General features: G+C 46.1%; 1 protein-coding gene across 7 annotated transcripts in view; it reads left to right on the plus strand.

Moving 5' to 3' along the window:
• The window catches only part of IGSF9 (immunoglobulin superfamily member 9), a 63,155-nt gene that overhangs the window by 24,651 nt on the left and 11,396 nt on the right, over nucleotides 1-27,108 (plus strand). For all 7 annotated transcript variants that reach the window (XM_061606390.1, XM_061606397.1, XM_061606391.1 and 4 more), the window contains 9 exons: nucleotides 9,572-9,724; nucleotides 10,649-10,800; nucleotides 13,924-14,041; nucleotides 16,262-16,403; nucleotides 19,021-19,166; nucleotides 20,040-20,182; nucleotides 20,278-20,418; nucleotides 25,283-25,399; nucleotides 25,894-26,044. In XM_061606390.1, the coding sequence (XP_061462374.1) occupies nucleotides 9,572-9,724; nucleotides 10,649-10,800; nucleotides 13,924-14,041; nucleotides 16,262-16,403; nucleotides 19,021-19,166; nucleotides 20,040-20,182; nucleotides 20,278-20,418; nucleotides 25,283-25,399; nucleotides 25,894-26,044 (1,263 nt within the window). The remainder of the gene's footprint in view (nucleotides 1-9,571; nucleotides 9,725-10,648; nucleotides 10,801-13,923; nucleotides 14,042-16,261; nucleotides 16,404-19,020; nucleotides 19,167-20,039; nucleotides 20,183-20,277; nucleotides 20,419-25,282; nucleotides 25,400-25,893; nucleotides 26,045-27,108) is intronic.

A 27,108-nucleotide genomic window follows, 5' to 3' on the forward strand; every position in this document is an offset into this window, starting at 1 on the left:
CGCTTGGTAGCCCAGCTACGTCCCTATCTGGACAGTGACGACCTCGCCTCAGTTGTTCATGCTCTGGTAACTTCTAGATTGGACTACTGCAATGCGCTCTACATTGGGCTGCCCTTGAAGACTGTTCGGAAACTACAGCTAGTCCAGAATGCAGCGGCCAGATTGCTGACGCGGACCAGAAGGTCCGCTCATTTAACACCTGTTCTGGCCCGTCTGCACTGGCTTCCTGTTTGTTTCCGGGCTAGATTCAAAGTGCTGGTTTTGACCTATAAAGCCCTACACGGCATGGGACCGCAATACCTGGTGGAACGCCTCTCCCAATATGAACCTACCCGTACACTGCGCTCAACATCTAAGGCCCTCCTCCGAGTGCCATCCCATCGAGAAGCCCAGAGGGTTGTGACTAGAACTAGGGCCTTTTCAGTGGTGGCCCCCGAACTATGGAATAGTCTTTCCGATGAGGTGCGCCTGGCGCCGACGCTACTATCTTTTCGGCGCCAGGTGAAAACCTTTTTATACTCCCAGGCATTTTAAAGTGTATTTTAACAGTATTTCACTATTATTTTGTATTTGGACGTTGTTTGGTTTTTTTATTGTTTGTTTGTTTTTGTTTCTTGATTTCTTGTATTTATACACTGTGCTTGTTTTATCTTTTGTACACCGCCCAGAGAGCCTTCGAGCTTAGGGCGGTATATAAATTAAATTAAATAAAATAAATAAATAAATAATTGTGCGAGCCTATATTTCCTGTTTGTTGCTTGAATCCCTCCCACAAAATGCAAAGAGCCGGGAGGCGCCTTAGTTCTCGACATGGCTGTGGTGGGTTCAGAGCTGTCCAGATCTGAGCTAGACAATGCTTTGTAGAGGAAGACACACACTCCTCTTTTGAAGTAGGCATGCATGTAGAGCTGATAATGGGAGAAGGTTGCTTTGCAGTCCGAGGCCTGAGCAAACTTCTTGGGTGGTTACCGTGACGAATGCCTGCCTGTCTCTTTTTCCTTTTCCTCTCCTCTCTTTATTCTTCTCCCTTTCTTCCCGGGTCATCTGCTTTATAGAGAGGTTTCTCGACCCGACTGTCTGGTTGCCCTTTTGAACTCTTCCTAGATTCAACAGCCGCTTCTGGGAATCTTTCTAGTGTGTTTGGGGCCAAACAGCTTGATGTGATGTGCTGTACATCTTTCCGCCGGGATGTTTTGGCTGTTTTTTGTTTACTGGTAGAATTTGTTTGTTCTGTCTCGAGTTCCAAACGCACAGCTTGGGGGAGGGGGAGGGTGTCCCATGATCCAACATCGACTAACTAGGGACCCGCACGACCTCAGTTGCTCCAAGCACCTTCTTCCCAGCTTTGACCGATTCCTCAGTTGTTTCACATCCGTACATATGGATGGATGGATGGATGTGAAAGCTGGACAGTGAAAAAAGTGGATAAGAGAAAAATCTACTCATTTGAAATGTGGTATCGGAGGAGAGCTTTGTGCATCCCATGGATTGCGAAAAAGACCAATAATTGGGTGTTAGAACAAATTAAACCAGAAGTATCACTAGAAGCTAAAATGATAAAACTTGAGGTTATCATACTTTGGACACATCATGAGAAGACATGATTCACTAGAAAAGACAATAACGCTGAGAAAAACAGCAGGGGGGAGAAAAAGAGGAAGGCCACACGAGAGATGGATTGATTCCATCAAGGAAGCCACAGACCTGAACTTACAAGATCTTAACAGGGTGGTTCATGACAGATGCTCTTGGAGGTCACTGATTCATAGGGTCGCCATAAGTCATAGTCGACTTGAAGCCACATAACAACAACAGCAAATCAGTTGTTTTGGCCTTTTCTGGACAAGGAAATTCTGGCTACGGTGATCCATGCTCCAACCTCGAGACTACCATGGATCAGTGGAAAATTTAGGCCCCTTCTTCACTATACATTTAAAGCAGTTAAGTGCAAGGTCTGGTGCCGCATATGGAATTCGACACACCTCCAATAGAAGAAGCTGTTGGTCCATCTGGCTCAGTACTGTCTACACTGACTGGCAGTGTCTCTGCAGGTTTTCAGGCATTCCCAGTCCTACCCGAAGATGCAAGGGATGGAACCTGGGACCTTCTGAATTCAAAGGGTGTAAACGCACTTTTCCTAAAAGCAAGCTAAGTTTCTAGTGCTCATGATTCTCAATAAAGGACTGTGTTAATAGGAACATAAGAAGTGCCTTATACCAAGTCAGACTGTTGATCCATCTGGCTCAATGCTGTCTACACTGACTGGCAGTGGCTTTCCAGGGTTTCGGTCACGGGACTTTTCCAGCCCTACCTGGAGATGCCGGGAATTGAACCTGGGACCTTCCGAACGTAGAGCAGATGCTCTAACCACGCTTGGCGCCAACACTGTTATTTATTTTATTTATTTTTATTTATTTTATTTATAGACCGCCCATAGCGAATAGCTCTCTGGGCGGTGAACAGCAGAGTTAAAATACAAAGTTACAATAAAACATACAAGGTCACAACAAGGTAGAGTAAAAAACATTGAATATAAAACATGAACGTTAAAATGCCTGGGAGTATAACCAGGTCTTAACCTGGCGCCTAAAAGAAAGTACCGTAGGCGCCAGGCATATCTCCTCAGGTAAGCTGTTCCAAAGTTTTTTGCAGCCACATCACACTGTTATGGCTCATATTCAGCTTGTGATCAACAACAACCCCAAGATTCTTCTCGCGTGTAGTATCGTTACTGGACTCCGGCTCCCGTCATCCCTGATCATTGTCCATGCTAGCTGGGGCTGCTGGGAGATACAGCCCAGTGACATCTAGAAGACCACAAGTTCCCCGCCCCAGGTCTAGAGTGACAAACTCCACCCACTTTGGGCTCTGGCTCCGCCCACCATCCACCCTGGCTCCACCCATCATCAACTATGCCCTCCAATTGACATTTCCCATAGGTCCACAGCCTTTACCTTTTCGGTGCCAGGTCAAGACTTTTCTCTTCTCCCAGGCGTTTTAGCATGTGTTTTAAATTGTTTTTTAAAGTGTTTTTAAATTTGTATATTTGTTTTTAATGTTTTTAATTGTTGTAAACTGCCCAGAGAGATTCGGCTATGGGGCAGTATACAAATGTAATAAATAATAATAATAATAATTTTTTTTAAAAAAAAGCAACAACAACCACGGAGCTATTTCCCCAATGAAGGTTCTTAAGCCTTCTCAAGGGAGAGCTTTATCCCAGCTGATGTCTGTACTGGGTTTGAGTCGATTTCGTGGGTGTCTGCTGCTTTTTAAAAAACTTTTTATATATACAGTTGTTTTGCTTTCATATATCTGTGATTATTTTAGCTGTTTGTACACATGTAATTATTTTATATATGCCCTTTATTGTAAATCGCTTTGGGATGCCTTGTGGGAAGCGGTTCACAAATGAAATAAATAAATAAGTAGCCTCCCTGGAGAGTTTTTCAGCTAGCACCAAAACTGTGTTTTGGAAATACAGACACATATACCTGTCATGAATGGGAAGGGTAGGCTCCTCCTCCCCCCCCAAAAAAAACCCCCACATGTGTGGACATCCTGGGGAAGAGCTTCATACCTTCCCAGCTGCTCAATTATGCCCAGCGATTGGTTGGTTTGAAACATGCCCCCCTCGTCCCTCATTGGCTACATCCCCTTAACCCCCTGCAGAGAAGCATCTGTTATTTTGCATGCATGTGCGCGCTCACACACAGACGCTCTTTCCCAAACTTCTTCTCGCCCTCCCGCTTTCCCCGCTCCTCCCGCCCATCACCCTTCTTCCCAACTGTCGAATCCAGGAGTGGCCTATGGGAAGGAGAGGGTAGGGAGGCCAATTCCGCCATTGTGTGCCTGTTGCAAGGGTTGGTTGCTAAGCGATGAAAGGATGCCCCCCTCTGTTGCTAAGGTCACTTGATGGGTTTTTGTTTCTGCCAAAGACCATCCTTGACTGACTGATGGAGTTTAGAGACAGTGGTGGGTTTAGAGACAGGGTTGGAGGGGGTGTGATGGTGCCTTCCTCCAAATTAAACTCTGTCCCTTGAGTTTATTCTCCCAAAGGCTTCTTTGTTCAAGGTCAAGGAAATCATTCCCTTGGATAGAGTGGGGGGTAGAATCTGGGAACCCAAGCAGGGAAGAACATAAGAAGAGCCTGCTGGATCAGGCCGGTAGCCCATTGAGTCCAGTGTCCTGTTCTCATCATGGCCAACCAAACACCTCTGGGAAACCCGCAAGCAGGACCTGCGTGCAACAGCAACTCTCCCGCTGTGACTCCTAGCAACTGGTATTCAGAGCTCTGCTGGATCAGGCCAGTGGCCCATCTAGTCCAGAATCCTCTTCCCACTGTAGCCATCCAGCTGCCTGTGGGAAGCTAGAAAGCAAGGCCTGAGTACACCACTCGTCTCCCCTTTCCTCAGGCACCCTCACCATTAGGGTCCTTCTCCAGGCCCCGGGAAATTTGGGTTTTCCCAATGGGCAAGAGTGGCTAGATTTGGAAGGAAGGGTGCTAATGCCGTAACCTGTGCAACATCCACCAGGTCAACACCTGCATTGTTTCCAGGTTGAGAAAGAACGATAAGAATTCCCGATCTGGATCAGAGCTGAGATCCGTCAGCAGCTAGCTAGTCTTCCTCTTCTGCCTCCAGTGAGTTGGTATTTCCTACATGTCTGAAAACTGGGGTGCCCTGTTATTTTTGAACTGGAATTGAGGCATGCTGCACTCTGAAAGAGAGTTGAGCCTGCCGTCTCTTCACAGCATCTTTGGGTGGTTTCTGGTACCTTAGAAGGGCCCACACAGCACTCATGCCTGCCTCTGTCTCACTGGAGAAGATTGAGGGCCTGTCCAGACATGCCTTTTGTTGCACACGTGATGATATTGGGGCATCCTGCTTTCAATACTATTTGCACCTGCAAACACACAGGACAGACATAGTGCTTCCCATAACTTCCTGCTAAAATCCTGTATCCTTCATAACACAAATGTTCTGAGGTGGTTGTGGTTTTCTTGTCCTGTTTTTATTGCGCTGTAGGGGAAGAGGGCCCCCTCCATATGGCAGCAATTTATTCGAGAGCATTTATAAACCATTTAATATGTTTAAAATCGGTACGTGGCAATCATATTAAAAAACAAAATCATTAAAACAAAAATGCAACCCAAAACCAGTAAATCAGCAGTATACAAATAGCAACATGTATGAGCAAATAAACCCAAAATTTCCCAATGTGGTACAGTAGGGCCCCACTAATACGGCGGGATAGGGACCAGGCCCCTGCCATAAAGCGGAAATTGCTGTGAAGTGGGGCGCCATAGACTATAATGGGTCATGTCGTGCGAAAATGACGTCAAAATTATGTCAAAATGGCACGCGACGGAAACCCCCCACCATGTTAGCGGAACAAGCGCTGTAAGAGCGGGGCCTTTCCCTAATTGAAAACAGCTGCATGAATGAAGCGCCATAAAGCGGGGCCCTACTGTATCTAGGGATGTGCTAGAATTCTCCCCAATTGGATTTGGTACAGAATTGTCCATTAATTTGCTTATTCTCCATTGTTGCGGATCAGATTTTATGTAGCAATTTTCCACAGCTATGTTTGAAAATATTGAAATATTATTAAAACGATAATATTTCCTTTTGCTTATTGACTTTAAAATTATTGGTATTTCCTTTACAAATATTGATATTAATATCAGTATTTTTTTCAAGGAAAAAAACCCATTGATTGGTAAGAGCAGCGCCTAGGGGACAAAGAATGAACTTGAATTGATACCAAACTGTTAGGTCAATGGAATACCTTTGAACCAGCACTGGCCGATGGATCCCATCCCTAATGATATCCAGAGCTTGGAAAAGTTACTTTTTTGAACTAGAACTCCCATCAACCCAATCCAGTGGCCATGCTGGCTGGGGCTGATGGGAGTTGTAGTTTAAAAAAGTAACTTTTCCAAGCTCAGATGATATCCCAGGAGAAGCATCACACAGCTAATAAAGTGGAATGATGTGTGCACAGTCCAATATAAATCCACCACTAACGCACTGTTATTGTGTCAATGACAGGTTGCCGACTGCACCCACAAAAAAAGTCTGGAGGGGCCCTTGGGCTTGCCATAGTGTCTGCCATGTTTTCCTCACAGTGCCCTGGAGGTTGTGGAGGTCTGGGCCACTATGGGAAAACAAAACGGCAGCTGCCAGTGAGGGCCACTGTTTCTCCACATGCACATATATGCCTAATCCCTTGGACTGATGCAGTGCCCAAGGCATTGTGGTAAATCGGGGGCCAGCGTTTGGCCTGGTAAACGTCGTTGTTTCCATTGAGGACTTGGGATGGGAGGCAGGCCACCTTCCCCTTGGAATAATTTCTTTCAGAATTTGTTCCTTCATTTTCTGTGGACCCTTTAGGTCCAGGTTGTCAAGTCTGCAGTGTGTGTGTGTATGTCAAGCTGGCTCCTGAGGCCTCAGCCCATGATGTTTGCGTTGTCATTGTGTGTGCTGGGTCTGAGCCAAATGCCTGCCAGGTTGCTGAGCCGATTACAGGTCTGAAAATAGCCCTGGGGCAGAATCAGGCCAGTTGTGGTCACCGCTTCTTTCTTATCCTCCCCCCCCCCGCCATCATCTAAACAGGCCGTGCCCAGATCTCCACCAGGGAACCCCACTCGCCCTGTCCCTAGATAGGAAAGGGCAAGTTGCAAGTCCTGAACAGGCCGTACATCTCCAGTTGCATTTGATCATCTAATTTAGATGGTAAGGATGAGCGAATCTGTCAGTTTCAGTTTTCTCCCACCTTCTCCTCTTCTAAAGTTTTGCTCTCTACATTTCCATACCAGTTTGCATATTTTTTTTTAAAAAAACAAATCCTCCTGAAAATCCATTAGCATTTTCATGCAAATTTCTTCTAAAGTATACATACATCTTTGTATGCTGTTTTGCCTAACATACACATTTTTGAAGTGCAGTTTTCCCCTTATATAATGCATTTTTGTATGCCGTTGTCACCATGGGTGCAGTCGTCCAGGGTCTTGGGGGGTCTTAGACCCCTTGCTTTTTTAGGAGCAGGGTTCCAGCGGGTCCCTATGTTTCCTGTATCCAAGCCAATCAGCATGTAAGAAGAGTGTGTGAGTCACTGAGGAGTCTTCTAACATGTTTCCTTCTCCTTTCCTGCTGATTGGATCCAATCAAAGTGAAAGGAGGTGACTCAGCCGCTGAGAAGACTCTCTTCAGCAGCTAACACTCCCCCCCTTTCATACTGATTGGCTCCTAGGGATGTCTGTTATTGTGGGAGAAGGCATTAACAAGGATCTCATTCTCAACCCAGCAGCAAAAATGGGGAGAGTCTAGCTGTGACTAACACAAAGAGACCCTCCACTTCTGAACTTGCCACTGTACTGCTGGTTGTCACTAATGCATGCATTTTAATGCACGTTACCCAAGTATATTTTGTACACACTGAACTGCATTGCAAAATTTGGAGAAATGTGAATTTCAAAGGATGGTATCTTTTGGTTTGTGTATCATTTCGGGAGGTGTGGATTAGGTAGCTTCCCCTATGAATGGGAACTGAATCAAAATTCCCCTCCATCTCTACCCCTAAATCAACTTCCCTTTGCAAAAGTTTGGTATCAAGAACCGCAGCTGATATCAGGGCAGCCAGAAACTCGTTTGGGGGAGAGCAGGGATGATTCTGTCCTCATTACGCTTATCTGCAAGTTTCTAAGGAGCTGAGCTTTGAGACTGCCTCTGTTGCTTTTTCAGGCCAAGTGGCTTACAATGAGTCAAACAGCAACAACAGTACGAAGCTTCTTTTTCATCCTGAGTATAAGTCAATGTATATAAAAAATTGGGGACAGTGTAATTAAAAGAATATACGAAGCTGAAGATTCAATACTTGCATTTAATCTTCGACAGTTCCGTCAAAGGCTTTGCCTCCCACTGTTTTCTAAACGTTCACCCTTTTATCCCCCCTTGAAGCCCACATTTTTCTCGCTGGCCATTGAGTCATAGAAGCATAGAAGAGTAGAGTTGGAAGGGTCCTATAAGGCCATCTAGTCCAGCCCCCTGCTCCATGCAGTAATCCAAGTTAAAGCATCCCCAACAGGAAGCCACAGATCTGAACTTACAAGATCTGAACAGGGTGGTTTATAACAGATGCTATTGGAGGTCACTGATTCATAGGGTCGCCATAAGTCGTAAACGACTTGAAGGCATATAACAATAACATAATAATAATAATTTAAATATATACTGCAGCTAGGATCTTAATCATATCCTTTAATTTCAGTGTGTCTACTCTTGAGTAGGTCTAATGGCGGCTACAACCTACTGTCTCCTGTTTGAGGCTTTATTCTGCCCAAATTGGGAGAGGGGAGGCCAGGAACGGTTGGCGGGGGAGGTGGAGCGATGGCACGGAAAACAGACCCTGCTGGTTTCTTCTTAGGGAACAAAGCCCTTCTGAAGTGTGGGGATGGGGAGGCTAGGCTCTGGAGTGCAAATCCAGGACCTCCACTGCCACTGCGTGGCACTCTTGCCAGCCTCTTCTGTCCACCCCTCCTGCCCACTGAGAGAGACACTGTGTAACATTTAATGTCTGTTTAATTGACCCCTGACCCATCATTGCTAGTTGGGGCCTAGCCCCTGGCTTTTGTTTTCCCCATGGTGATTCCCATCCCTGCAAGCTGGGGCGATCACAAAGGGAAACGGTTCCTTCCCAGCGTTGTGGGGCCAGCTGGGCAGGGAGAGAGAGAGAAAGAGAGAGGATATCAGCAAGGGTGGCCTTTTCTGGACGCCCCAGCAGAGCAGGCACTAGCAGACCTTAAGATGAAGCCACCTCGGCCCAATTGCACATGCAGAAGTTGACTGGGCTTGTGGCTAGGAAGGTGCTAGAATTCTGCACAATTTAACTCACTTACACTTATCACTGTGGATCGGATTTCCACCTCCAAAATAATCAATATTAAGAATGATCATTTGATCAATATTACTTTTAATGTATCAATATTTCCTTTCAAAATCTGCCTCTAAAATAATAGATATTAAGAATGATAATTTGGCCAGTATTTCCTGAAATTTATCAGTATTTCCTTTCAGTGTGGTGTAGTGGTTAAGGTGTCGGACTACGACCTGGGAGACCAGGGTTCGAATCCCCACCCAGCCATGAAGCTCACTGGGTGACCTTGGGCCAGTCACTGCCTCTCAGCCTCAGAGGGAGGCAATGGAAAATCCCCTCTGAATACCACTTACCATGAACACCCTATTCATAGGGTTGCCCGGAAGTCGGAATCGACTTGAAGGCAGTCCATTTTCATGTCATTAAAATAACCAGTGTTTCCTTTGATATTAGTGTGCCCATGGGAAGGCCTGGGGGCCAGTGTAGTCTGGTGCTGGCCCTGGGGTGAAACATGTACGCCTTCTTGAGCTCCTTGGAGGGAAGGTGGGACAGAAGTGCAATAACCAATAAACAAATGGTTTCCATTTTTGTTCTGTTTCGGGGAAGAAAATGGAAGTTTTGGGGTCTGGATTCAGATGTGCTTTTTTTCCTGACTTTCCGCATATGCTTCTGTGACGTCTTGCTTGCAATGCAGGTCGCGTGCGGATCCAAGAGGGCGCCTCTCTCCACATTGAGCAGCTGCGTCCTGAGGACCAGGGCTGGTATGAATGCCGGGTGCTCTTTCTCGACCGACCCAACAGCGACGACGAGTTCCAGAATGGCACCTGGATCCACCTCACTGTCAACTGTATGCCCTGGGCGTTTCTGTTTAATATTATTATTTGCTTTAGGGGTAGCCAATGTGGTGCCCTCCGTATCAGTGGCGGCGGCTCGCTCCATGTCAGTGGGGCAGTGGAATCTGCTCTGGGTTTAGTCTGAACTTTCAAGGAGCTGCCCACGGTGCTGATACCTATTGGACAGCTCCTTGAAAGTTCAGACTAAAACCCGGAGCGGATTCCACCACCCTGTGGACATGGAGCCACCAGCCACGACGGGTTCCTGTGATCTGCAGAAATAGACCAACGCGTCGGTGAAACACTGCACAGAAAAAGCATTATTTTATCAGTGTGTACATACAGGAATAGAAAGAAAGTTGAGGGAGCCAAAACCTGTGGCAATCTGCATGTGATCCGATTGTGGAATTAATGTTAGAAATTCTCCTAGTTAAACCAGGATTGCAGAGGAGTCAAATAGAGGGTAGAGCCCAGAGAGGAGGATGCTTGAACTATTGTTAAACTATGGTGTCTGCTCCCACAAGAAGTAGCGATGGCCACCGACATGGATAGCTTTAAAAGAGGGTTAGACATGGAGGATAAAGCTATCAGTGGTTACTATCCACAGTGGCTATATTCTCCCTCCATTGCCGGAGGCAGAATATCTCTGAATACCAGTTGCTGGGAATCACAGGTGGGAGAGAGTACTGTTGAACTCAGGTCCTGCTTTCAGGCTTCCCATGGACATCTAGTTGACCACTGTGAGAACAGGATGCTGTTCGGCCTGATCTAGCAGGGTGCTTCTGATGTTCTTATAGGTGCTTTCACCTTGGACAACTCCTTGATTAAAACCCGGAGTAGATTCACAGCCCTGCTGACATCGGAGCCACCAGCTTCTGCTTATAGAAGAATGTGAAAGGCCTGGTTTGAGTGCTTTTCTCATAAGTTCTGTCTTGCAGTTCCCCCCATCTTTGAGGAGACCCCGCCAGCTTTTGTAGAGATGCAGGACCAGAAGCCTCTCACCCTCACCTGCTCTGCAGCCGGCAACCCCCAGCCTGTGGTCACTTGGAAGCGGGACAACCGAGCCATAGAAAGTGGAGACAAGGTGCAGGTAAGGTGTCTGTGCGTGCGTGGATGTGCGCCAGGGTCTCGACTACAACTCCCATCATTCCTAGCCAGGTTGAGCCAACAGTTTGGGACAATGGGAGCTGTAGTTCAGGAGCATCTGAGGACCCAAGGTTGAAGAACCCTCGTTAAGAAGATATAACACCAATTCTGGCGCAACTGCACTGGCTTCCAATTAGTTTCTGGGCTCAATTCAAAGTGTTGATTTTGACCTATAAAGCCTTATGCGGCTCAGGACCCTGTTACCTCAAGGACCCTCTCTCCCCACTTGAACCAATTCGAACCTTGTGTTTGTCATCTGAGGCCCTTTTCCGTGTGGCCCCTCCGAGGGAGGTGCGGAGGGTGGCCACACAAGAACAGGCCTTCTCAGTGGTGGCTCCCCGCTCATGGAATGCCATTGTTACCTGTTTTTAGGTGCCAGGGGGAAAACCTTCCTTTTTACTTGGGCTTTTGGCCTTTGATTGGAAGGACTTCAAGCATTGGTGGCCTGTTCTAGTGTGGCCGGTTAGTGGCTTTTATCTGTCCTGATGTGCTTTTAGGGTTTTTTGTTGTTGTAATTGTTACAAATTGTCTTTAGTGTTTTATTGTTATAAGCTGCTTTGGGTCACATTTGCAGGAAAGCCACTAATGATGATGATGATGATGATAATGATAATGATAATAATGCCTGACAAAGCTCCCCACATGGTCTACGTGGCTGTTTTGGCCAGTGCCACATCCACCTGCCCTACCCATGACATCAGGCATGGGGTAGGTAAAAAAACATGGCTCCCTGCTAAAAGCGAGGTTTGCCGGTACTGCCACTCAGCTGAGGGTTCGCGTCTGCAAAGCCCGGTCCTTTTGCCCATGCAGTCTGATTTCAAACCATGCAGGCAAAGGAAAATGAGTCACCTGATGTAACTGTGACATCAGATGATTGGCAAGTGGGTTGGCCCCACCCCCCCAGCTATGTGGATTGGAGGAGCTAAGGATCTGGCTTGCCTAGCTTTATAGGATTGTGAAAATAAAATATGCCCCGTTGAGCTCCTTGGAGGAAAGGCAAGATACCAATGTTGTTGTTGCTATTGTTAATAATATGCAGCTTGGGACCAGGATACCTGAAAGACTGTCTTACCCCTTATATGCCCAGTCAATCACTTCACTCTGCAGGTGAGGGCCTCCTGCAGATACCATCTTATCAGGAGGTCCCTTCCACATAACATAGGAAGTGGGCCTTTAGTGTGGTGGCACCTACCCTGTGGAATCCCCTCCCCTTAAATATTACACAGGTAATATCTTTTCAGCGCCTATTGAAGACCTCTTTCAAAAAGCCTTTTAAATAGAGACCGTATGCCAGTCTGTGCAGGAACTGCTTTTTAAGAGGTTTGTAAAGTTGTTTTTTAAAGTTGTTTTTAAGGTGTTTTGTTCTAAGATGTTTTTAAAGATGTTTTAATATGTTTTAAAGTCTTGTTTTTAAGATGTTTTAAAGTGCTTTAGTGTTTTTGTTTGCTACCCTTCTGGGATAAAGAGCGGAATATGAACTTAATAACAAACAAACAATTCCCAGGGCTTATAGGAAATAAAAAATGACAGCCTGCTGAAAAAATTTCTCCAGCTATTGCTCGTAAACTGGCCCCATTTCACCTGCCCCCTCCTTCAAATGGCTGAACACCCCCATCTTCACCTCCTATGAATAGGGAGCCATTTTCGGTTAGCCCTACCTAGGAAATCGTGACTTGTCTACTTAGTGAGCCTTGTGGCTTAGTAACTTAGTCAGGATTTCCCTGCCTAAGTTCCACTCCAGTGCTGATATTTTTGAAGAGGGATTTCATGCCTTCCCTTTCCATGGAACTCTTTGGGCAAACAGGAGTTCCGGAAACCTAAGAGGTGAATTTCCTAGCAGTGGAAAAAAGACAGTGAATTAATCTTCGTCTCTTTTTAAGGCCTACCTCTAACCAATCTTTATTATCCTTAAGGTCTGGCTGGCCCCTGCTGGTCACTCAAGGGAAGGCAAGCATTTGGATTGCTCGATTAAAGGTGCTCTTGTTTGGGGTGGTAGCCATGACCTCTTCCAGAATATCCCAGTTTGTGGCAGAGGGGGGCAGGCCCACTTTGATTTGGCCATGCCCATCTCTGGCATGCAGCCTCTGGAGGGTTGGCCAAGAGGTTTTTCACTTCTGTATTGAACCCATATTTCAGGTGGAGAGACTGAGGTCAAGAGAAAAGTGGTTTGCCCAAGGTCACACCATGAACTATCTTAGGGATTGCCTGAACTCTTATATCCCAGCTTGATAATTAAGGAGCATCATTGGTCGTCCCTTGAGTTGGCGAGACTCATTTGACATCGACACGAAATCGAGCCTTCAGTGTCATCGGCCCAGTTCTATGGAATGCTCTGCCAACAGAGATTTAGCAGGCACCTCCTCTTTTAACCTTTAAATGCCCGCTAAAACCACTCTGTTCCGCCAGGCTTATGCAGGCAATTAAGAAGTTATGTTGTTACAATAGTTGGGTTTTTTTGTGTATTTGTAAATTTTTTGCTGTCCATTTTTTTGATTTGTTTTGTTTTTAACTAGTGGTATACAAATATATTTATAAATAAAATAAACTCAGGCGAGAGTTGCACCAGCTGTTAGCTGCTTCTGTCTCAGCTCTCAAGTTTGTATTTGGCTATGTTTGGAGGACTGTGGGTGAGGAGGGTGGAGAGATTTGGTTCAGTTTGCATTTCAAGGTGAAGATGACCAACACAGTCATCCTTCGAAGTCATGTGTAAAAAAAAGAGAGAAGCATATACTAGGGTTAAGTAGTGCATCAAAATGCATAAGTGAGTGAAAATAACCTACACAAGGTTATAAGGGGAAATAGGCTTTGCAAAAATGCGCACATTAGGCCCCGATTTCTTACAAAAATGTGAATAGTTGGAGAACTTCCCACTAAAATGCTGCTGAATTAGGAGACTTATAAAGGGGGTCTTATAAAAAAAATCGCAAACCTCAACTAAATGGGGACTTATAAAAAAATTGCAAACCTCACTTGCTGAACGACTCCTTGGTGGACAGTTGCAGAAGGGTTTTCCTCCCGACGGGGCCAAGCCTTAACCTAATCGGTGTCCTTTTTTCCCGTCCACCAGGTGAAGAATGGGACCATCACCTTTGTCAGCGTGGAGCGAGCCAGTGCAGGGTCCTACACCTGCCACGCCGCCAGTGAAGAGGGCACCGTCGCCCATACCACCCGCCTGCTGGTGCAAGGTAAACAGGAGAAGGGGCGGCATCTCCCCAAACTGGGCCGAGCAGGAATTTAACGCCGGACGCAGCTTGGGCTGTTTGTCCATCAAGCCCATGGGTGGGGGAACTCAGGCCAGGGGCCCAAATGTGGCCCTCCGGGGACTCTCCCCAGGCTCCTCCCATCTCCAGGCCACACCCCTCAGTGGCTCTCCTCCAGCGATTTCACCTGGGTGGATTGTAAAAGAGCAACTGTTCTGCATGCAAAAGGACCCAGGTTCAGTCCCCGGCATCTCCAGGTAGCACTGGGGAAAGACTCCTGCCTGGAACCCCGGAGAGGCCCTGCCTGTCAGTGTGGACGATACTGAGCTGGATGGACCGATGAAGTGACTCGGTGCCAGGCAGCTTCCTCTGCCCCCTGGAACTGCGATAATGCATCTTGCTTGTCAGGATGGAGAAGGGGCTGCGCATCTGGCCCCGCCTACCCCTGGCATAAGGCCCCCGGAAGGTTACCTATGTGGGAAAGGCCCTCAGGCTGAAAAATGCTCCCTACCCCAATAGTGTCTGCTCTGACTGGCTCTCCAGGGTGTTGCGCAGAAAAGGGCCTTCGCCATCACTGCAGCTGGATCCTTGGGTCCTGGAAATGCTTGGGGCCGAACTGGGGAGCTTCTGCGTGCAAAGCGTGTGGTCTCCTCCCCGGCATGTAGGATGCTTCTGCCTTGCCACAGTTTTGTCTGTCCAGCCCAGCATTGATCTGTCAGTCCTTCTCCATCCCAAAGACTCTGGCAAAAGTCTTTCTGGCAGCCTGCTAGCTGATCCTCTCTTTAACTGGAGATGCCAAGGATTTGAACCTGAAATGTGCTCTGTGCGAAGCATGTGCTTTGCCGCTGAGAGGCAGTCATGCCCCAGTTTGCCATCCGGACGTTCTGGCATAGACAAGAACAGTTGCAGGAGCTCAGTACATCCCAGGTGTCCAAAGAGAAGCTTAGCTTGATTTTTCTGAGACTTGTTCTCAACGTTTTATCCTGGGGCGGGAGGTGCTTTTGTCTCCTGAGCCCAGGGAAGAGGAACCTCAGGCTTGGAGGTCAAATGCGGCCCTCTAGGCCTCTTTTTCCGGCCCTTGGGGCCCTCCACAGGCCACACCCCTCACTGGCCCTGAGTGTTTTTGCCTGGATAGGATGTGTCCTTGCACTCTGATGATGCTCCTTGCTGGTGTGGATGGAGGACACAGAGAGGTGTGTGAGTGCATAGAAACTAGCCTACTGTACCAAGGTAAAATTGACATCCATGGCTCCTCCCACTTTTGCCTCTGGCCACTCCCACTACTGTTATGTGCCCCTGTTAGGACCCCACCTGTGGTCACCGCCTTGTCACGGTCGCACCTCAGGGTACTGGTCTCTTAACGGTTCTCTCACTGGCTCTAGCAAAGATCTCTCAAGATCCCACTGCTAGGCAGCACCACCAGACACTCCCTGTAAACAATATTGCCTTGAGACTGTGCCTTTGTCTCCTCCTGGCTTATTGCTATGTTGTGTCTGGGTGCACTTACAGGCCTCAACCCCCCTGCATCTTTGTGCCTATAAAGATTACAACCCTGGGTTGCTCTGGATACTTGATGATGTTACACTATCTCTTCACCACTGCCACCATTGATACTGTTTCCCAACCTTGGTATATACCCTGCCCACCCTTCAGGTCTGTGAAAGCCCAGCCAAGGATCAGGCGTTTTGGTAAACCAAGAACTATTTATTTATATACACAGGGAATAACAAGATTACTGAAAGGTTCAGTCAACAAGTGTGTGGTTTCATAAGTTGCATTACTCTTTATGTTTCTTAGTCATCAGTATCCTGCCTCACTACCCACCTAATCCAATCCACCCTACAACCCTCTCCAAAACCAACCAACCGAACCAACCCTCCAAAACCCTCAGAACAAACCAAACAGAACCCACCCTCAATTGCCATCCTCTCATTTATACCTTCAGACACTCAAATGCTCAGCCAATCATCATACAACATTCTTTAACGTTCCAACCCATGTACTTCCCCCTCTCACTCAGTCTACTTACCACATATACTCTAATAAACCTGCACTTACCATATTTACAGTATTATATATACAGGGGCATCACAGCCCCCCCCCCAGGTTTTCTAGAAGGGAATGTGGCAGCTGGGGTGAAAAAGTTTCCCCACCTCAGCCCCTCATTCCATGCGTTTCTTTCCCTTTGTTCTCCCACCCCGGCAGGGCCACCGGTGATCGTGGTGCCCCCACAGAACGTCACGGTCAACCTCACCCAAGATGCCTTCATGGCCTGCCAAGCTGAGGCCTACCCTGCCAACCTCACGTACAGCTGGTTCCTGGGAAACACAAATGTTTTTCACCTCAGGTAAGAAACGATGCTGGCATTTCATGTGAGCAGAGAGGAGAGTCGCTCACTGGGCCTTTCTGAACATTATTTATTTATTGTTTTATTTATCTGATTTCTGTTCTGCCCTCCCTCCCATAGATGTGCAAGGCAGCAAACAATGAAGCGATTATAATTATGGAATAAATTAAAACACGTAAAAACATGAAGAGCATCTGAAAATATTTTAAAACAGTCACGTACTCTCCCAGGTAATAATTTGGAAGGTTGCCGGGAAAAATCTCTTTCAGCCACCAAATGCCTGGGGGTGAACAGGAATGTTTTCACATTCCTCCTGGGAGTGTTATTAATGAGGGAGAGAGATGCACCTCACCAGAGAGAGCAATCAATCCATAAACCACTAGGGGGACATAATTCCAGCAGAAGGATTTATAGGGAAAAGAATAGATTTTTTATTTGCATTTTTGCAACCAGAACAACTATTGCCAAATACTGGGGGGGAAATCAATTTTGTGATTTGGAATATAGGTTTCAAAAGTTTTGGCAAATTACCTTATTAGAGAAACTGTCTAACAAGCTGAAGCTAATGAGAAGATAGAGCACATGAGATTAATTGTTTTCCAACAATTTTATTGATTATACTAACGTTTGGTTACAGCAGGTTCTAGTGCAATATTTGGAAACTAGTTTTCTTAGGCTGGTCTCCTGTTTTTTGTTATTTGTAACTGCAGACTTTGGATCTCAAACTTGCAAGGAAAAGGTAGAATAGAAGCTGAATATTTAATAATAAAATCCCCTTAAATGCACTTAGACTGCAGTCCAGTATGTGTCTACTCAGGAGGATGCTCCATGGGGTTCAATGAGACTTACACCCAGGGAAGTATATATTGGATTTCAGCCTAACAGCGTAATCAACTGACGGGTAGCCGGCAGGAGAGGGGGCCAGACAGGAGGGGCCAGCGGGAGCCACATGCGTAGCCAGACAGGAAAAGCCAGCTCTGACAAACAGGCCTACTGGAGAGTAAGCGGTTCCCATAGGCCACCATGGGAATATATTTACTGCACCGGCCTATTAGCTGGCAGACTTCTCATGTGGATTAGGACCCGAGGGAGCACTTGGAGGATTAGGACCCAAGGGACGTGGATGTTGGGTAAGTCTTTCCCTGCGGCTCTTCCCCCGCCACGCCCCCAGAACACCTGTTTTTGGGGCTAGCACTGGCTTCTGCTGGCTCTCTGTCCACTAGGCTGGCTGTCCCCAGCAGAACCCCGGTGCCGCCGGCAGGGTTGCGGTGGTGCCGAGGCTCAGCCGCGGCAGGGGGCTTCTGCTGGCAGAGCTCAGCGGAGCTGGGAGCCAGCCAGCTCAGCCAGGGGGCCTCTGCATCCAACTCCCCCCAGCCTAGCGGAAATATGAGTTGGATTGCGCCCTAAGTTAATTTGCAGTACGTACTATGCAATCGTTATCGGAACATATATATTATTTCTATACTTACTTATTCTGCACAATGATGTTTGTTTCTTAATGTTTTCGTTTTTCTGCTTTTGTTTGGAAAAGCCATGTATACATGTATAAAAAGGCGTGCATGATTTCCATATAATCTCAGCTGCGTATTTCGCAATCACTTCTGCAGAGGTAGGACACTGCAGAACCTCTCTCTTTGTGTATGTGTGTAAGTGTTGTGTGCCTTCCCCGTGTAGACACACACATGCATGCACACCCCAGTGGGACTGTTAGACTATCAGCCTCAAGAGAGAAGTGCGGTGACCGATCACCCAGGCTCCTGATCCTGGTCTTTACGTGTGTTCTGAGCGACGTTTGGAACAAGGGTTCCCAAACTGTGGTCCGGGGACCACCAGTGGTCCACGAGCTTTGTTCAGGTGGTCCGCAGCACGCCTGCAGATTTGTGGCTGAAGGTGGGAGCTGACACGTCCTTTGCATGAAATGTGAATATTCGTTTCTAATTGTATTTTAATTGCTTCTTTTATTTCTGATATTGACTTCTTGCTTTATTACCGTTTGAATTCTATGGAATACAGCAATATGTAAAAGTAGCAATACAAACGCAGCTAGAATCATGCCGCGTTCGGCACCGTGCGCTGCAATTGCTACAACAGGCAGCGGAATCATTAAGAGGTCCACTGAAACCTTCTTCTCAAGTGGCCGGGGTGGGGAGTTTGGGAAGCGCTGGGTTAGAAGAGAATTGTTGCCTCCCTCCTTTTGCCCCCTTATAAGCACCATCTGGACACCAGGAAATGTCTGCAAAGTCCCCTCTCCTCCCTTTATCAAAACCTTTATAAAAGCCATCTAAGGTAGTGGCTTAATAGCTGGAATGATGGGAGACAACATTATATACCGGTTTTGTAAATAAGTCCCCAAAAGTCACTAGCCTGCCAAAAAAAAATTTTTTTTTTTACTTTCCTTCTGGTGGCTGGCAGACAAGGACAGACTGAGCCATCCTTCCTCTTGCAGCCTGCTGCATTTCTGTGCAGGCTGTAGAGGAGTAACATAGCACTCTGCTCCTTTACCAGCCCATTAACTCGCCTGTGTGGAATTCCTAGTCGCCTGTGGCAACCAGGCAACCAACATACGAGGCTGTTGCACATGCTGCTTTCTGATTCCTGATCTCTTCCCTCCCTCCAGCCATCTCCAGTCCCGAATTCGCATCTTGGTAGACGGAAGCCTCTTGGTCCCAAAAACTACCCCGGAGGATTCAGGGCGATACACCTGTGTTCCCAGCAATGGGCTAAAGAGACCACCTTCTGCCTCTGCCTTCCTCACAGTTCTGTGTAAGTATAGCACCCTCCCACCAATCTGGGCTTCCGGCTGGAAGTTGCAGGCTAAGGGGTGGAGGAAGAACTGGGTTAGATGCGTGACAAGATGTCCCTTAGGCGTCCATCCTGCCAGGTGTTGCTCAGAGAGAAATAGGGGAATAAATGCGACTCTGTTCACATTTAAAGGCGAACCTCCTTGATTGGCACTTTCTAAAACAGTAGGTGAACCAAAACACAGCCATCCTTTGAAATTTACACCTCTCTGAATTTTGCAGGGCAGTTTGCCAGCATCTACTGGGGGAAAGTGCGTGAAAATACATATATTAGTGAAAAATACCATAATAGTAATGCGTTATACGAGGGAAGGTTGCTTTGCAAAAATGTGCCTATGAGGCAAAACGACATACAAAAATGTGTGAGGAGAAATTTGCACTCAAATGCTACTGAATTTGCACGAGGACCTTTTTTGTTTAATTAAGCGAAGAACTGAACTTAATATCAGAAACATGAGAAGCTGAGAGGGTTGCAGCAAATGCCCTTTCCTACTCAGAGTAGACCCACTGAAACGCATGAACGTGACCAAATCGGCTCATTAATTTCAGTAGGTTTACTCTGCGTAGGACTGAGTTGGATACAACCCCCTGCAACCCAGATGGACAGATTCGCCCAACCCTCAGCTCGGATCAGCCCCGTTGAAATAATTGTCTTCTAGCGTTATCCTGCTAGTTTGCAGGGCGACTGGTGCAAGAGGTAGGTGGCTGTCCTGCTTCAACATCTCAGGAGCTGATCAAAGACACAACCCGCCCTGGGCTCTTGTCCATCTCTCCTCTAGCATTTTCCCCTGTGCCACCCCTCTATCTGAACTTGTGCCCTCCCTGCCTTCCGTAGATCCAGCACGAGTAAGCGACATGCCCCCCGAGACTCTCCTGCCGGTAGGAATGCAAGGCACAATCAGGTGCCCCAACAAGGCCAACCCTCCGCTGCTCTTCACCAACTGGACCAAAGATGGGCAACCGTTGGACTTAGGCAAGGTACTCAGCAGAACCGTCCTTTGCACCTTCTGCGCGCACGGGCCCTTTTGGGTAACTCCGTTCTGATCCGAGCACTCTTTCTCTTCCTTGGGTAGTTCCCAGGCTGGTCCACGAGTCCTGACGGCGCCATTGTTATTGCCACAAGCAATGACAATGCTGTGGGTGTGTACACGTGCACCCCATACAACAGCTACGGGACTGCTGGCACCTCGGCACCCACTCGGGTTCTCTTGAAGGTGAGTGGCGGAGACAGCAGCATGTGTGTGAGTGTGGAGGTAGTTAAGAACATCAGAAGAGCCTGGCTGCTGGATCAGGCCAGTGGGCCATCTTTGCTGGGCCCAGGCAGTTCATCCTCCCCATTTGATTGGATTTCTGCATCAAGCAGGGGGTTGGACTCGATGGCTTTACAGTCCCCTTCCAACTCTATTATTCTGTGATTCTATGTGTGCAAAGGTGTCCAGGCTCCAGTGATTAATTGCGGGAGTTTTCGTCAATAAAACTGTGTGGACTTAAAAACAGTAATTCTAAAGAAAAACGGCATCCTTGCTTTGTTTTTAGATCATGCACAGTTCCTCTTAGAAGAGGCTTTTTCCTTTCTCTCTCACATCCAGAAAGGAAAGCCTTTTCTGAGATGGCAAACAGAAGTCCTGCTGAATCAGGCCAGTGGCCTGATTAGGCCAGCATCCTCTTCTCACCGTGGCCAACCAGATGCCCTTTATGGGAAGCCCACAAGCAGGACCGGAGCGCAACACAACTCTCTCCACTTGTGATTCCTAGTAAGTGGTATTCAGAGGTTCCGACAGTGGAGTGAGGACTTGGACATCATGGTTGGTAGCCAGTGATACAGAACCCAAAAAAGGATTGGCCTGAGACTAGAATGATTTACGGATACATTATAGGAATGAGAACAATTTGTTATTATCTAGATCTCTTTGATCCAGAACGATAGAGTTCTGATAAAGGAGAGTTCTGCGAAACGCATTGAGCTTAATGAACAGCCCATCACCAGTAGCACCAGACCATGTCTCCTTTTCATAGAATCATAAAATGGTAGAGTTGGAAGGGGTCTGTAAGGCCATCGAGTCCACCCCCTCTGCTCAATGCAGGAATCCAACTTAAAGTATATCCAACAGCTGGTTGTCCAACTGCCTCTTTAAGGCCTCCAGCATTGGAGAGCCCACAATTTCCCTAGGTCACTGGTTCCACTGTCATACCGCTCTAACAGGAAGTTTTTCCTGATGTTCAGCCGAAATCTGTCTTCCTGCAACTTGACCCATTATTCCGTGTCCTGCACTCTGGGACAATCTGGAAGAGATCCTGGCCCTCCTCCGTGTGACAGCCTTTCATGTGCTTGAAGAGAGCTATCATATCTCCCCTCAGTCTTCTCTTCTCAAGGCTAAACATGCCTAGTTCTGTTTCCTAGTAGCCACTAATAGCCTTATCGTCTATGAGTTGGTCTTTTATCTTCTGCATTCAGAGGTGGTCTCTCAAGACACACACCATTTTTTTAAAAAAGTTCCCAGCTATTAGTTTGTCCACAAAATCTTGAGGTAGGGATTTAAAAAAAAAATTACTAGTTGATCTTTTAGTATGGCAGCATCCGTGCTTTGGAACTCTATGCCCATTGACATTAGGCAGGCAGGGTCTTCTGTGCGTTGTTTTACACAGCTGCTGAAAAGTTTTTTTCCCCCAGCAAGCTTATCCAGTCGTATAATTTAGTCACCTATATTCACTTTTACATTTTACTTTCTTGCATGATTTTCTTTTTTTTTTTTTTTCAATAATTTTTATTCAGATTTTCATAAAACATACAAGACAAAATCATAAAACATTCAAAGACAAAAAACAAAATCAAAAATAGTTAAACAAAAAGAAAAAAAGAAAAGAAGAAAAAAAAAAAAAACAAAAATAAAAAATAAAGAGTAAAATATTGACTTCCCATTTGTCAAAGATCAAATCAGTTATAAGTCTATAATATATAGCAATCCTGTCTCTTAAGTCATATTATAAAATCACTTTCCTCCAGTAGTTATCTTACTTAATCATCAAATCTCATAAACATTACTTTATTCTTTCCACAAAAAGTCAAAGAGAGGTTTCAATTCTTTAAGAAATATATCTATCAATTTTTTTTTTCCAGATAAGCATATCGATTAATCCATCTCATTACTAATTATGATAATCTTATTGTCATAACCATAGTCAAAATAAACATTTCAATTAATCCATCACATCAGAATCTGTTAGGTTCAGTAATTTCAATAGCCATTGTTCTATTATCTCTATTAGTTCCATTTTCCATCTTCCATCTTCAGTAGTCTTGTTAAGTCCAGTAATTTCAATATCCAATCTTCCATTATCAGTATTCCATAATAATCTTGCTGTCAAAGCCATAGTCATATAATAAGAGTCTGATGGGAATTACCTCTATCCCAAATATTTTCTTGCCATCCATTCTGAATAAGTTGCTGAAATACTGCTGTAAAATCATATCTCTGTTCTTTTTTTCAAAATACACTGGGTCATCTCTTAAAAGTTTTTCCATTGTCACATGGCTGCAGTTAATTCCATAGATTTTCTCTATATTGGGCTCCATCACATCATTCCAGTCCAGAAGATAATCCATGCCATTGATAACTTTATCTCTAGAATCTTCATTAATTTCTTCAGAGATAACATTGAGTTCCAAACAATAGATTTTATTTCTAAAGTCCATAGACTCCAAATCTTGTTCCTGTTCCACGTTTGTTCCAATCTCCGGGATCTCCTCTCTCACAGGGACCCCTATTCCAGTCTCCAGGGTCTCCTCTCTCACAGGGACCCCTATTCCAATCTCCGGGGTCTCCTCTCTCACAGGGACCCCTTCCAGGGTCACCTCTCTCACAGGGACCCTTATATCTTTAATCTCCTGCTTCATTTTACTCAATTCAATTTTCGTTATCTCAATCTCATTCATTATTCTCTGAAACATAGTTATTTCCAGATTCTCAGCCACTTTCTTAATTGCCATTTTAAAAGAAAAATATAGGGAAACCACTTCTTATTTCAGCAACAATTGGGTTAATACTCCAAACTTGGTGACATCACAGTATAAACAGAGCAGACAGCCTTATCTCTCCAATAGTTGAGTAAACAAAATGCAGTTCCCAGGATCGAAGCAATTAATGGCAATCGTCAAGAAACAGATTCGTCAAAATAAAATAGACCAAAAAGAGAGTAGTCTCAAAACAGTATAATATTTTTCAAAATAAAAATCTGGAATAGAAATCCCTCTTCTGTGTGTATCTTTAGAATGCAAATCCAGGACAGCTTTTTGCAACAAAAACAGAGATAAGCTATTAATTAGTGCGTAGCAGAGAGAAGTTACGGCTCCCCAGTGAGATGTCAAAAACCGATCAATCTGGCAAATCTCTTTTAAACAGCAACAATTTAAGTCAAGTAAAAGAAAAATATAGAAAGAAGGGTGCTTGCCTGTTAGTGCGTTCTCTCTTAGAAGATAAGATGAACGTTCGCTTTAACAGATAGAGCTTGCTGTTGAAAATCCGTCCCACCTTCGTCGGCTGGACCTCGTCCCATAAATTAATGAGATCTGGTCGTCCCAACAAAAATAGGCTTTGAGGTTAATCTCTTCGTTTCTCCCTACCCGGGAGAAGTTTAATCAGTCAAAAAAAAAAGAAAAAACTGACTGATATATCTGAATAAGCTTCTTTTGAGGCAGGAGCCCGTCTCAAAAGCAGGCACAGGCTAAGTCACCCTTCCCGGAAGTCCACTTTTACATTTTACTGATTATTATCTGCATTTTAATAATTATTTTATGCGCATCTGTTTTTAGCCATTTTTTAATCTCTGTCTTGTTTGTAAAATGCTTAGAGCAGGGGCTGCCAACGTGGTGGCCATGAGTGCTGGTGTACCTGCCGGTACCTCCTACGGCGCCCATGAAAGATCTCAATAAATATCCCTCAAAACGGCAAAATGCACTGTTTTGCTCTTCCTCCTCTTTGAACTGGCTCAGTCACTTCTACCTAGAACACCATAAGAACATAAGAAGCGCCTGCTGGATCAGGCCAGTGGCCCATCTAGTCCAGCATCCTGTTCTCACAGTGGCCAACCAGGTGCCTGGGGGAAGCCCGCAAGCAGGACCCGAGTGCAAGAACACTCTCCCCTCCTGAGGCTTCCGGCAACTGGTTTTCAGAAGCATGCTGCCTCTGACTAGGGTGGCACAGCACAGCCATCATGGCTAGTAGCCATTGATAGCCCTGTCCTCCATGAATTTGTCTAATCTTCTTTTAAAGCCATCCAAGCTGGTGGCCATTACTGCATCTTGTGGGAGCAAATTCCATAGTTTAACTATGCGCTGAGTAAAGAAGTACTTCCTTTTGTCTGTCCTGAATCTTCCAACATTCAGCTTCTTTGAATGTCCACAAGTTCACCAAACATACCCGAACACCCCACCAAACATGCCTGAACACCCCACCAAACGTGCCCACATCTCATCGGAAGCCAGGATTGGACCTCCGCTCTTCCTTCTGTTCTAAACAGAGAAGAGGTGCAAAGAGCTTCTCTCTGTGAGCGAGTGTGGTGACGTCTGATATAGGTGCCTCCCCCCCCACATTGATAGGGCAGCTAATGGTGGTAGGGGACATGCTCGTCCCATTTTGTGGTCCTGTCTCTTTTTCGGCTGGTTTGGACGTGACAGCCATTTTGTGCATGCCACATCCCTATGGCAGCCATTTTGTGACTGGCGCCTGTAGCGCTGTCTCGAAATTCCAAATGTGCCCACTGGCCCCAAAAGGCTGGCCATCCCTGGCTTTGGAGAGCCCTTCAATTAAGCAGTTTATAATTATTTTCTAAATAAAAACAAACAAATCAATACATTTATACAAAGCTGCTCAACATCATTGTTCTCTCGGAGCGTATCATGTCGTAAAACAACAATCTCCAGCGTTGAAACTGTTTTTGTATTTTTCACCGACCCGCCTGGAGTCATGGCTGGCTAATAACAAAGTAGAGCCCTTGAAATGCCAGCAGATGTATCTCTGCCCATTTCCCCTCTCTCCCCACCTTGTCTGTTTTGGATGCCTATCGTGTTTTACATCATAGGATCCTCCTGTGTTCACCCTGCGCCCCAAGGAGGAATATTTCCAGGAGGTGGGACGGGAGCTACTCATCCCGTGTGCTGCCAGAGGGGACCCCCTGCCCATCATCTCTTGGACAAAGGTGAGACAAGGGGTAGATCCTGGTTAGACTCCACCAGTGGTGGCTGGTGCCCATTGGGACTGGCAGGGCGGAAGGCAGGGAGCCCAACAGTAGGTGGAGCCAAAGCCAATGATTGGTGGAGCCAGAGCCAATGAGATGCAGAGCCAACTCATTCTAGTTTCATCCTCATCCTTCCCCTCCCTGCTGCGTTCTACAAGTGGCAACACTGAAACTGAGGAGGAGGAGGCTGGCAAGCAGACTAAGAGGCTTCCCTGTTAAGTCTGGCTTTTTCCTCCAAAGCTCCTCCCGGGTGGTGACACACAGGCCGAATCCCTCCCCAAGTTAACTGTATTGGTACATAAGTGAGATCTTGAAGGAGTTTTAAAAGTAATTGACGGTGTTTCAGTTTAAACCAATTACAGCCTTAGTATAGTTAATGGGATCTGGATTGGGGTCTGGTTTCCCTTGGGGTCTTGAACACCTTGCTAACATTGCTCTGTTTTTCTGCCCGACAGATGGGCAGCAAGGGCTTAGCCAATGCCCAGGTGGATAGGAACAACAGCCTGGTCCTGCGCCCGCTGACCAAGGAGCAGCATGGTTTATGGGAATGTGCCGCCAACAATGGTGTGGCCCGGATCAGCGCTGCAACCAGTGTCTACGTATTGAGTGGGTACTTCATTCAGAGTGCAATGGATTGAACTGAACTTTACAGAAGTGCATTGAAGAGCCTTTTAGGATGGAAGGGGATGTGAGCTGCAACTTTCATGAGGGGACAGTGCGTATGCATGCACACATTGGCATGCCTGGTTCACACCTTAACACAAAGCCATGGCTGGTTTGGCTTAACCATGGTGTCTTCGACCAGTAGCTTAACCTTGGTTTGTTTGTTGCCAGGAAAGCATGATAATAACCTGTTGTTGGCTTAGTCATGGTTTCTTTGACCAGAAGCTTAACATGGTTTGTTCTGTTGTTGTTGCCTTACGAACTTTGGCTTCTTCTAGCTATGGTTTGTCATTATGTGCAAACCCGGCATGGTTTATTAGCTCTGCCCCAGGTGCTTGCCAACCTATCGTAACGCAGGGGCAGATCACAAGCTGTGCATAAGAAAGATTGCAGGTTCAATTCCTGATGTCTCCAGGGTGTTTTTCTTTAAGATCGGATAGCAGAAGATGGCTAAATTCTCTGCTCAAGACACCTGAGAGCTGCTGCCAACTAGGGCAGACAGTACTGAGCAAGATGGACAAACATAGGGTATAGGACAGCTTATTAACGTTCCAAATAAGGGACCATCTCTCAGTAGTAGAGCACCTGCTGTGTATGCAGAAGGTCCCAGGTTCAATCATGGACATGTCCGGTTAAAAAAGGATCAGGCCGGAAGCAACAGGGGAGGCCGTTCCCTGCCTGTCAGAGTGGACACTACTGGGCTTAATGGACAAATAGCATATGGCACTTTCCTTTGTTTTTTTAAATACTTTTTATTGAAACTTTAAACTTTTTATGAACAAAACAAATCCAGAATCTTCTTTACATGTTTTGTTATATACAAATTTTAAAACAAAAACCATTATGGTGAATCAATCTGAATTAAAAAACAATGAATGACTATAAGTAACTCAGGTCCATATTCTAACATCATATGGCTAACCTGATAAAACCTTACATTAAACAAACAACGAAACATTAAAACTGTCCCCCCCCCCCAAATTATCCCCTTATCACCCACCCTCCAC

This window comes from Rhineura floridana, chromosome 22 (genome assembly GCF_030035675.1).
Source record: "Rhineura floridana isolate rRhiFlo1 chromosome 22, rRhiFlo1.hap2, whole genome shotgun sequence".
Lineage (NCBI taxonomy): Eukaryota > Metazoa > Chordata > Lepidosauria > Squamata > Rhineuridae > Rhineura > Rhineura floridana.